Raw genomic sequence first — 12,639 nt, 5'->3', positions numbered from 1 at the left:
AGGCTAGAGTGAGTGCCGTGGCGTCAGCCTAGCTCACACCAACCTCAAACCCCTGGGCTCAAGCAATCCTGCTGCTTCAGCCTCCTGAGTAGCTGGGACTACAAGGCATGTGCCGCCATGCCCAGCTAATTTTTTCTATATATATTAGTTGGCCAATTAATTTCTTTCTATTTATAGTAGAGACGGGGTCTCGCTCTTGCTCAGGCTGGTTTCGAACTCCTGATCTCAAGCAATCCGCCCGCCTTGGCCTCCCAGAGTGCTAGGATTACAGGCATGAGCCACCTCGCCCGGCCTATGAAAAGGATTCTTATGGGAGAGCAATGTGGGAAATGGACTTCCATTCCAGGCTGAGAGAACAGCAAGATCAAAGTCTCAGAGTGTGAGAGGCATGTTCTGGGAATGGACTAACAGCCAGCCCCACTAAACAGGAAAGAGACATACAGATGTCACTAGCTCACTGGTCCTTTATAATAATAGTATTTTTGTACCTATGCTTCACCAGATTTCTGGCCTTCATTCTGATGAGAACCAATTATGTTCACAAGAAGGAAATTTTACAAATACAGTACTTCTACATTGACACTCATCAAAAAACCATTTCTATTAAGTACAGCTCAGATATGCAAAAAGAAATCGAAAACATTTTTTAAAAGCTTGAGAGGTTCAAGTTACCTTTTCTTTTTTTTCTTGGGTGCCTTGGTCTTGGGTATTGGCAATTTTGTTGGCCTTGCTGTGCACATTAGGAATGACCTACCATCACACAAAAAGGGGCAGGAGGAGGAAAAGCAAAAGGTTAAATGCCATAATCATTACATTTCTTAACATATTTTTTCAAACAGCTAAAATCTTACCTAACTATGTAACTTTATCTGAACAGTAAAGATATGAGAAGTACAATTTAAGGCAAACAATAAAACTTGGGAAATCTGAAAAGATATATAGGCCTAAAATATAAAATTATATATATGCCATGAGGGCATATCAATTCACACATTTGTATGGGGGTCCAGAGGTGAAGATGAAGAAGGTTACAATACTAACTGTCATCTAAACATCTCATTTTGCAAGATAAAGTTTTAGGGGTGACCTAAATTAATTCCTAAAACATAAGGTAACTCATTTATTTGACAGATTTACCCTATTTATCACTCAATAAATATTTCACTATCACTGTTAACATAAGCATGGATTACAAGTATATTTTTACTACTGAATAAGCTCAATGAGAGCAGAAACCTAGTGTTACTTTTCACTATTTCCCTGGTGCTCCCAAAGGGTCTAATACATAGTTGGCTCAATAAATGTTTATAAACCAATGAAGCAGCTCAGTTTCAAAAAAATAATTTTAATTCTTTTTTTTAAAGTCTGGTCAAGTGAAGCAGTGGGAGTGGAGAAGGAACAAAGGAATCATAACTGGTTGTGATCAATTAGTTGTAAACACCACCGTACTTGGACCAACCAATTTTAATTCTTAATGGTGTCAACAACACAGATTAATTTTTGACTAACTTTCTTTTTATAAAACTATCTATAAACATCTTAGAAAATTATGAAATTTTTAGTGATTTTCTTTAAGGTTCTTCAAAATGACTAACACAAATAATCCTGGTATAAGATCTGATACAGACATGAAGATTAAAAAATATAATAAATATCCTTGCTCAGAAAATTAAAGGATTGGCTGCCTAGAGATAATTAAAAACAAAACAAGAAATCTACTTCTCTATAAATGTAATTTAAGAATAAATTTCTTCATTTTTAATATAGAATATAAAAAAATAATTTTAGAATGAGAAAGTCTCAGAAATGTTTCATTTAAGTAAAAACAATAATGATACATTAACATATATCCAGTGCTTCCTATGTGAAGAGGCATTATATCTCTATTGAATATACACAACAACCTCAGTCATAGTTCAAAGACTGGCACGTCTATAGGCACGTGTTTCTCGTTCTAATGAATTCTGTAACACTTTGCCTCCCCGACAAATGAAGCTATCTGTGCACACTACGCCTACTTTCTACCATGGAAAAACCAGCGGGTGCTAAATAGTAGAAGCTTTGGGACAGGGCAGAATGTCATTTGCCACTCATAATGTTTCCACCGTTTTTCAAGTAGCAGAGAAATATATTTCTGTAAGCATATAATTAGCAAAATTTAGAAGACAAAATACTCAATAATACTACATCTTTTAGAAAACTAGAAGATAGGCTGAGTGTGGTGGCTCACGCCTGTAATCCTAGCACTCTGGGGTGCTAGGAAGATCATTTGAGCTAAGGAGTTCATGACCAGCTTGAGCAAGAGCGAGATCCTATCTCTACTAAAAAAAAAAATAGAAAGAAATTAGCTGGACAACTAAAAAATATACATATAAAAAAAAATTAGCCGGGCACGGTGGCACATGTCTATAGTCCCAGTTACTCGGGAAGCTGAGGCAGGACGATTGCTTGAGCCCAGGAGTTTGATGTTGCTGTGAGCTAGGCTGATGCCATGCACTCTAGCCCAGGCAGCAGAGCGAGACTCGGTGTCAAAAAAACAAAACAAAACAAAACAACAAAAAAAATAAAACTAGAAGACAGAATATTTCTTATCCAAGTAAAGATAGTCTTATATGATTAACATGCAAAATATGCATGTGTCCAAAAAAATTAGATGCCATTATAGACCAATGGTATTAGGAAGTAGAACTGGAATATAGGAAGAAAGAAAACAACACAGGATTATAAACTTAATGAGGTGAAGAGATAACTTAATTTCAAAAGGATTTGTTTTTAAACATGGGGAAAAAAATGAGTGCTGCTTCTGTGAAATGCAGTTATGCTATTAAGTGGAAAAAATTACCTTGGCATAGAAACTTTCTATGGGTCCTACTCTCAAACAATCATTGGCCAAGCAAATCTAAGTGGATACACACGTTTTTCCAACACGCTGCAACTATTAACTGAGAAAGTCAAAGGAAGCTTAAAAAGGTACTGTATTGGTGATGCTCCCGAAGCAGCTGGTGATGCACACGTCTAAACACTACACCACTCAGTTCCTGGTGCTGGGGATTTGTGTGTGACCAAGGCACTTGTAGACACTGGCCCTCTGAAGGGCACGACATTAGGAAATGACTTCTTTTGGGGTTTCAAGGAAAGTTCAAAATTTAAGGCAGACTAGACAAAAACGATTAAGCATTGCCTGTATTTTCTGTTCCTGGATGATCAGGACTACTTGCAAAGATATGAAACTTGATTTTTCTTTCTCATTTGCCTCACGCAATAAGAATCGCTTTGCACTAAAAGCAAAGTTGAAAATGGAACAAGTCATGGGCAGAGTAATTAACACCACCAGTGGATTATGCTCCCTTGGCTAGGACCACAGACAGATCAGTGCTTGATGAACTGAAAGCACCACGTGGCAGTCTGTTACACTACACAGAGGGTAAGTGACTTTTGAGCGTGGCATGATATGGCATGATGCTGAAGAGACATTGAAAGAAATTGCACTGTTCATGCTATCCAAGCAAAAGCATCTACCTCAGCTCGCTAGCAAAGGCTGTACTGAAAGCCTGGCCTTTTGGGTTGACTTTAAAATCTAATTAAATGCTTTGAATATTTTTTTGGCAGGGCATTCACAGCTGGCTGCATAAATGTATAATTTGATTGACTCATTCTCGCTCAAAATTGTTGATTTGGAAGTATAATTTGGCAAAGACTAATTTGGCCAATTTTCCTACTGAACTCAGTTTCCAGAAATAAAATTGATGGCCTCAGTTACATCCTCACAATATTACAAGAGTGAAAAACTGGATTCCAAACATTCTTATTGAATTTCAAATTTCATGAAAATGAGAGGACTTTATTCAGTTCACCTCTCTCAATTAGTCTTGATGGTGCAAACACAGTGTTAAGAATGGAAGGCACTGCACTGCACTGCAGCGCCACACAGCAGAGGTGGCCAGGAGGGATGGAGGCTGTAGCCCACTGTGCACGGGCAGGCTCCAAGTATGCGGAAACATCACATCCATGTCCCCAGCCAACCACCTCTTTGCACAGTTTGCTGTACAAATATTATTTTCTGTGTGCCTTGACATTCAAAAGGTTGGAAAGCATTACATAACTATACTGAAAAGCAAACACTTTTTAAAAGTAAACAAAGTTTTTCTACTGTTCATATGTACTGTTTGGAACAGCTATCTTCCATTATAAAGAAAAATAATATTGCTTCCAGTTAAAGGATTTAAGGGTGACATTTCTGCTGCACATTGCAATATAAAATACACATCCTGCCAGTGGCATCTTCATATCAGAGTTTCAAATCTATATCGAAGGAGTAATTAATTACAGAAGAAAATTTTGATGAAATACTGCTTTTTTTAAAAATTTGGAATCTCCAACTTTAGAGCACACAGCAATATATAACATGTCAACACATTTGTATTTTTACATGCTTTTAATAAACACAGAACAATTGATAGTATCTCTATAATGTTTTGATATCTGACCTTATGTTCAAAGTATTTTGTAAACAAAGTAACTGGCTCAGAAAAGTTAAGTAAGTTGTCTCCAAGTTAGCAAAGCTGATCTAGGAAATCAAGCAGTCGAAAAAAGGTCTGTTTAATGCCACAGCCTGTGACTTACCCCAGCACGTACCATAATGACTCAAATTTGACCAGCAGATCAAAATTCGAGGAAAAAAATGGGAAACTGAAGTTAATGACTAAGTTTTTAATGTAGCTAATACTTTTCTAAGTAATGGTATAACTGAATAACAATGAAAATATATATATATAAAATACTTAGAAGCAAAGCTTGGTCGACAGGTATAGAGAATATTGTTAAACTTTTTGAAAATATGAACTAAAACTTACTCTTGGAGTGGGTGACAAGCTCTGGACAACAAACACCACAGGGTTTCCTGCACTCTTAATGGCCTCAACTGCTTCTCTGTGGGAGGCGTTCTGCAAATCCACTCCAGACACCTAAAACACAGAAGCAATTTATTTCAATTAGAAAGGCACTAGATGTGGTGGATAGGTTAATTCAAAGTTTATGTGTATTATCTACTTATGAGAGCAGCCAGAGTCTAATGAATTAGACTACAGCCAGAGGAAAATAAGATTGGACCATAAAAAAGCTTTGCTGTTTTTTGGAGAATATGTTCAAAGAAAATGTTTTGCCTTCAAGAAAAGTAACCAAGACAAATATATTAATAACAACAGCCCTGGTTAAGCATAATTACCCCAAACAGGTAACTCAGTCAGTAACAGAACCTTAAGATGAGTGGGACTGGGGAGGAGGGAGGAAGGAATCTCTATGTACTTTTATCTCTCCATTCAACTGAGAGGAATGATATTTTAAGCAAATTGCTTATTATCACAAATGAGTAGTTTAACATTACTCAAATTGTGTTAAAAAAGAAGCACAAAAAATAATGCACAGGTTCTTTTACTAAAAGTATTCTATGTTCAGCAAATTTGGGTTTCTCATTATAGGACTCTCAGAGAATCTAACTTGCTAACATGCCCATAAATCTCCAAGAGCACTCTGTATTTCCTAAACCTATTTAACATAACTAATTTTTCAAACCTATAATGTAACAAAGCCTTGGTAAACGTTGGGGTGGTCTACAGTCAGTGGACAGTGACAATCTGTGGCTACTACTTTGCTATAAGAGGACCAAAGAAATAAGAACGAAGGTAGCGAGTGATGTAGGATCAAGGAGTTTTTTAGATAGAAGATATTACAGTAATAATGATGCAGTGGAGAGAAAAAAAAATGGATGAGGAAGGAGAGAAGTGACAACTGTAAGAGCAATATCCTTGGACAGTCAAGAAGAAATGATTTCTGCTGCACACGAGATTGGCTTTAGAGAGAAGCACAAATCTACTTCCTCTGTTGTTAGAGATGCAGTTAAAAGACTGGTACGAACAGGAAGCAAGGGGAAGTTCCCTTTGACAGCCTCTATTTTCCCAATAAAACCTGAAACTAGGACCATAAACTCAGAGTAAGACTGGAAAAAAAGAGGATTAGGAGATTTGAAATATTAATAGCTACCTATAAAAGTAGGAGACTAGGGGAATATTATAGGACAGCAGGGATGAACTAAATACCCACGTGAGAAGGTGGGTCATGAATTTCAGATGCTACTTTCTCCAGCCATGCCAGAGACCTGGAATAAGCAGAATTGCTCTTACCTAGAGTGTGGTTCTCCCAGATAAATTCAGTGAAAGGAAGGAGGATTAGAAGGGTTGGGAGCATATGCAAGGGAATGACAGAGTGATCAGCCCCCTGAAGGTGAACAGGTTGAGGAGAAAAGTGAGTGCACAAGAAGCTCTGGGGCTTGGATGTGAATGCCTGTGATATGATATGATATATGTTAATATTTGGTCTTTGCCCTTGTTCCAATCACAGAGTACCTAAAACCCTTAAAATTTCCTAGGCGACAGCAGTGTCTTTTGTTATTCATAAAAGCCCCTTTCAGATCACACTTGAGTTTGTGATAATGAGGTAGCTTAGGGTAGAGCTCTTAGATAGCTTCAGGAGGGGGCCCGCCACCAGGAAGACCAAGTGATTAGAGAATTAGAGGGTTGGAACTTTCAGCCCCCCACTCAGAGAGGTGGGAAAGGAAAGGGGGGTGGGGGCTGGAGATGAAGCTCTGGAAAAATTCCTAAATGACTGTAAGATTATGGTTGCTGAACACGTGGAAGTGCCAGGAAGGTAGTGCGCCTAGAGAGGGCACGTAAGTTCCACACACCCCTCACCTTGTCCTATGCATCTCTATATCTGCCTGTTCATCTATATCCTTTGTAATATCCTTAATAATAAACTGATAAGTGTGTTCCACTGAATTCTGTGAGCTGTCCTAGCAAATTAGTCAAATCCAAAAAGAGGGTTGTGGGAACCTGTTTGTAGCTGGTTGGTCAGAAGTATAGGCAACATCTACTACCTGTGATTGGCATCTGCAGTGGGGCCAGCTTTGTGCAACTGAGTCCCCAACCTGTGGGATCTGACACTGACTCCAGGTACATAGTGTCAGAATTGAACCAAATTATAAGACACCCTATTGGTGTCCACTGGAGAACTGGTGGGTGTGTGTGTGGGGGAAACCCACGTCTGGTCACAGCAGCGTTCTGTGTTGAGTACGAGAGTAAAAGGAAAATGTTGGTGAGAACGTGGAGAAACTGAATCACTCATGCACTGCCAGGTGGAATGTCAAATGGTATAGACACTCAGGAAAAGTTTTACAGCTCTTTTCAAAACTAAAAATGGACTTACCATAAACCCCAGTAATTACATTCTTGGGTATTTATACCAGGGAAATGAAGACTTATTTTCACTCGGGAATTTGTATATAAATATTTATAGCAGCTTTATTTGTAATAGCCAATAACTCTAACTACCCAAGTATCTTTCAACGGGTGAATGTTAAACAAACTGGTACTTCCATATCAGAGAACGGTAGGTGTTGCTATATATAGTTGGAATGTATGTGTCCCCCCAAAAGTCATATGTTGAAATCTTCACCCCCATGGTGAAGGTATTAGGATGTAGAGCCTTCGGGATGTGACTAGGTAACAAGGGCTCTGCCATCAAGAATGGGATTGAGTGGCTTTATAAAATAAGAGTGGCCCTATAAAAGAGGCCCAAGAGAGCTAGTTTATCCTTTCTACCACGTGAGGATATAGTAAAAAGGCACCATCTATGAATCAGAAAGCAGGTGCTCACCAGACACCAATCTGCCAAGGTCTTGATCTTGGACTTCCCAGCCTCCAGAACAGTAAGAAATAAATTTCTGTTTATGGTATTTTGTTATAGCAGTCTGAATGGACTAAGACAACTACTCATATAGGACAAATTGAATGAACCTCAAAAAAATCATGCTGAGATTTTCTTTTTTTAAGGCAATCTCAAAAAGATACATAATACATAATTGCATTTATGTGACAATTGTGAAATAACATAATTGCAGACATGGAGAAACAGGTAAGTGGTTGCCAGAGGTTAGGGATAGAGGAGGGAGGGGAAGGGAAGTTTTGTGGTAATGATACAGTTGAGTCTCTTCAATGTGGTGGTGCACATGCAAGGTTTTACACATGATAAAATTGTATAGAGCTACAAACACACACAAATGAATGCATGCATAACTGGTGAAATCTGAATAAACTCTATGGATTGAGCCAATGTCAATTTCTTAGTGTTGATATTGCAGTACTGTTGTGTAAGATATTTACATTCAGGGAGCCTGAGGGAAGGGTACATGGGACTTTCCTATACATTCCTTTGTAATTTCTCTCTATGGATCTGTAAGTATTTCAAAATACAAACTTGAGAGGAACAGATAAAACAAAATGCAAAATGAATATTTAAAAATTAAGTTCAAATAAATCAGTAATCAAAGTAAAAGATGAATTAATGTCACTTATTTACTTAATTATCAATTTAGATTTCAAAAAAGCAAATGCAGTTGTATGTTGCTGACAAAAACTACAACTAAAACAAAATGACAAAGAATAGTGAAAAAGAACGAATTTAAAAAAACGTACCATGTAAATTACTAACTAAAAGAAAGCAGGATTACCAATATTAACAAAATAGAATGTAAGGCGAAAAGTAATTAATAGGAATAGAGAAAAACTACCTACTACCAAAAACAAATCACTAAAGAGATATGAAGTTCTATGTAGCTAACAACAAAAACTTTAATACATACAGGAAAAACAGAATCACAAAGAATAATGAGCAGACCCATAATTGCAATAAGAGACAAACACACCTCTAACTAAAACTCAGGGAGGAAAAATTTAGCAAGGATATAGAGCTCTTCATTTGTTTAACTGCCTATTGCATCTACATGGATGTCACATGGGCACCTTAAACTTAGCACACCCAAAACTCATCTCCCCAAATCTGCTCTTCCCGAAGTCTTCCACATCTCAGTAAATGGAAATTCTACCTTTGATTCTTGAAACTAAAAAGTTTTTAAGTTATCTTTTACTCTCTTTCTCCTCCTCTGCATTCAATCTGTTAGTGAGTCCTGTTGTTCTTGCAAAAGAGGTCCGCAATCTGACCATGTCTCACTATCTCCCCTGCTCTCCCACTGGTCTGGGCCTCCACTGTCTCTCTCCTAAATGACTGCAAAAGCCTTCCAGCTGAGGTCCCTGCTTCCACCCCTTCCCCAGAAGTGAGAATACTCCTTTTAGACATCGTATATGTGCTCCTAACTCTCCAACAGATTTCCATGGAGTTCAGAGCAGGCGTTCCAGGCCTCCCAAGCTCTGCAGGAGGTGGTTCCTTACTCCACAAGCCTTGCCTCTCATGCCTTACCCTGTGTTCACTCCACACCAGCAACGCTGGCCTTCTTGCTGCTCCCTGAGCACACATCTAGGCAAGCTCCCACCTCAGAGCTTCCTCATTTTCTTCTCCCCCCTCATAATTTGTCCCAGTATCATCTTCCACAGTAAATCTATTACAATTCCAACTCATGCTTTCATACCACCCTGGCACTCCTTATCCTCCTCCCCTGCTTTATTTTTCTCCCTAGCTACTTACTACAGTCGAACATTCTACACACCACTTATTTATTTTTACCTTCTACCCCACCCCCACTATCATGTAAACATCATAAGGGAAGGGACTTTCGGTCACTGTCTTCACTGCCATATCATCAGTGTGCCTAAAAAAATTTTAAGTATTTCACAGCACAAATACAATTCAACATTTGCATATACAGAGCAGCTTTATGTAATTCTTTGATTTAATCCTCACAAAAATGCTATTGGCTCTGAAGTCTCAGGTGGGTCCAGTAATTTGTCTAAGAACACATAGTACATTAAAAGAACAGAGTCCAGCCTTCATGACCTCCAGAGTTCTTTTCTTTCTGTTAGAACTGAAACACCATGGCTGATGGTTAGCAGCATATCGAGAACGAGCAGACTGTGCTTGGAGATACCTACTATGGTGCCGCTCAATAAACCCAATGCAAAGAAATGTATCACATTCAGACCTCAGGGCATTCTCAGCCCTTCCATGGGCCTTTAAAACTTGGCTCCCCCAAAGCCTGTCACACGCAAACCATGGATCCACCCCTCCCCCAGTGGGGTCTTTGACATTCCAGGGTCAACTTATTTTTCTAAACAAGCATAGATATTCCACTGGCACACAATTATAAAATTCAGAGCTTGAAAACAAAAACTTACAGCTCATTAAAGACTATGGGAGAAGCATAATGCCCACCATCTGCCCATTCTGTATGGAGCCCTTTGTGAGCTAAATTATTTTTTTGAAATCAGCTGAGGTTTTTGTTTCATCATTTTATTTGCTTACCTTGCCCTACTTGAGAAGCTCATAAATTCTGCATACAACATACAAACTAAGGCATATAAATGGAGCACACTAATTGTACATACACACTCCCCGACAGAAGAAAGGTCTTCTGGCTAAATGAATATTTCACCGTCTTACAGTATGTTTCAAACAAAAATAGTACTTTAATATCATTTACCTCAAGTATCTTATCTCCAGTTTTAAGTGCATTTGTTCTTCCTGCTGGACTGTCTTCTAAAACTTGTTTGATAAATATACCTTTAAGTTCCTCTCCATTCTTCAGGCGTTTTATAACAGTTTGTCCACCAACAATACTGATACCAAGAGACACATTGGGTTCCCTAAAAATCTCAACACTATAAAAAGAAAAAAACAAAACTCACTCATTAACAAGTTAATTTAATCTGTTAGGCTGTCACTGTAAGTATTCAGCTTGTACCAAATCCTTGTGACATATTTTATTATATAAAAATAAATTTTCTAAATATATTTTTTTAAATGTTATATAAATTTCACCTAGATCCAAAATTATAAGATGCTATAAATAATTCATGATATGCAAAAGTTGCAATTGTGAAATGGATAGATTCTGAAACAATAAATATAACTCAATATACAGAGAAGATTTAGTTAGGCCTTAGTGTTCCCATCTCCTATTACAATATATTTTCTGTGATTAGTCCCTTTCATTTATATCCACAATGTTAGCAAAGAATGGATTGAGGAAATAACAAATGGGTGGAAAAAAATCAAGAAAGCCATATATATCATTTTGGCAAAAAAAGCACAGACTTTCAGAATAAAATTAATTTGCCACTGAGAGGCTCATTGCCCAAGCTGCTTTTCCCAGTCAGCAGGTTTAACTCTGTGGTTCTTTATTCAGAGGACAGATTTTATCTGCTCATAAGGCTACAAGGTTTTCTTTTCTTCCTACCTCCATGTTATTTTTAAAAAGAAAGTAGGGAATGAAACTTACCCCTCAAAGTCGTATAGATTTTGCTTCAACTGCAGAGATGTGGCCAATAATTAAAAAGTAACTCAGAAAATAGCAAAGAGTTTTAAAGACAAAACTCAGAATTCAATTGCAATTAAAAAAACAGGCTGGATGGAGGTGGTGGAATTAATAATGCATAAAGATTAGAGAGAGCAGCTAAAGGAAGACTTTTATCATCTTAAAGTGCAGCGTTGGTGAGTTCTTAAAACTATAATGAATCCAAGGGAAGATGGGTTTCCAACATATTCTGTTAGCACAAACTTGAACTTCCCACTAGGGGAGGAAGGCAGAGATAAACTGATATATACCAGAAGCTTTAACTACTGTTGTTGTCTAGAAAAAAGCAGCTTTACTGTTTTCAAGGCAGCTTTACCTGACTTGCTTAATGACACAGTGATAAACTATAGTTGGTCCATCAGTTTACTATCATAGAAGGACATCTGTAAATTGCTTTCTCTGCCAGAGTATCAAAGATTTTCCTAATATTGGTTATAGTCTTTTTGTCTGGCTAAAAATCTCTAGATAAGACAAAATGAAATTAAAATTTAGGCCAGCTCCCATGTGTATTCCTGTTTCTCAATCATTAGAGTATAACCGAATGATGCTCTGTTAAGTTAAAGAAAACAGCAACTGAGTAAGCCACTACTGAGAAAGCCAATGATATCATCCACATACATTCTCGGCGGACCCCAGTGGCTGAAGTTTGGAGTTTCTTCTCCTTCACCTTCTTCTCTCTCAGGTAACTCACTGACGAAAGAGAAAGAAAAAAAAATGCACACAACTTATAAGACACGCTCCTATTATTAAAGGTTCTTGGAAAGTTTTGAAATTGCACAATCTGTAGGCAGCTAAATAGTTCTTATTTTTTAAGCTTTTAAAATACACACATCAATAAATATGCAAAGCAAAAATTTATTGCTTTAACATTCAACAAATCCAAACCTCCACCCAGCACCAGAAAATTATAGAATTATTATAAATCTTTTTTTTTTTTTTTTTTTTGAGACTGGGTCTCACTCTGTTGCCCAGATTAGAGTACGGTGGCATCATCATAGCTCATTAGAACCTCAAACTCCTGGGCTCAAGCCACCCTCCTGCTTCATTGCAACCACAAACTCCTGGGCTCAAGTGATCCTCCTGCCTCAGCCTCCCGAGTACCTGGGACTACACATGAGTATCACCTTGCCTGGCTAATTTTTCTTCTTGTTTTTAGAAACAGGGGTCTCGCTCTTGCCTCAGGCTGGTCTCAAACTCCTGGTCTCAAGCAATCCTCCCCCTTAGCCTCTCAAATCACCGGGATTACGGGTGTGCAGCACTGTGCCTGGCTATACACACTT

At 38.0% G+C, this 12,639-nt stretch overlaps 1 protein-coding gene across 4 annotated transcripts in view; it reads right to left on the bottom strand.

Moving 5' to 3' along the window:
- The window catches only part of PATJ (PATJ crumbs cell polarity complex component), a 345,818-nt gene that overhangs the window by 208,295 nt on the left and 124,884 nt on the right, over nt 1-12,639 (bottom strand). For all 4 annotated transcript variants that reach the window (XM_075998871.1, XM_075998878.1, XM_075998885.1 and 1 more), the window contains 4 exons: nt 11,978-12,049; nt 10,487-10,664; nt 4,854-4,964; nt 673-750 (listed from right to left, as the gene is read on the bottom strand). In XM_075998871.1, the coding sequence (XP_075854986.1) occupies nt 673-750; nt 4,854-4,964; nt 10,487-10,664; nt 11,978-12,049 (439 nt within the window). The remainder of the gene's footprint in view (nt 1-672; nt 751-4,853; nt 4,965-10,486; nt 10,665-11,977; nt 12,050-12,639) is intronic.

Source organism: Microcebus murinus, chromosome 2 (assembly GCF_040939455.1).
Source record: "Microcebus murinus isolate Inina chromosome 2, M.murinus_Inina_mat1.0, whole genome shotgun sequence".
Lineage (NCBI taxonomy): Eukaryota > Metazoa > Chordata > Mammalia > Primates > Cheirogaleidae > Microcebus > Microcebus murinus.
The sequence above is the reverse complement of the archived record's forward strand: the minus strand, read 5'-3'. Positions and strand labels throughout refer to the sequence as shown.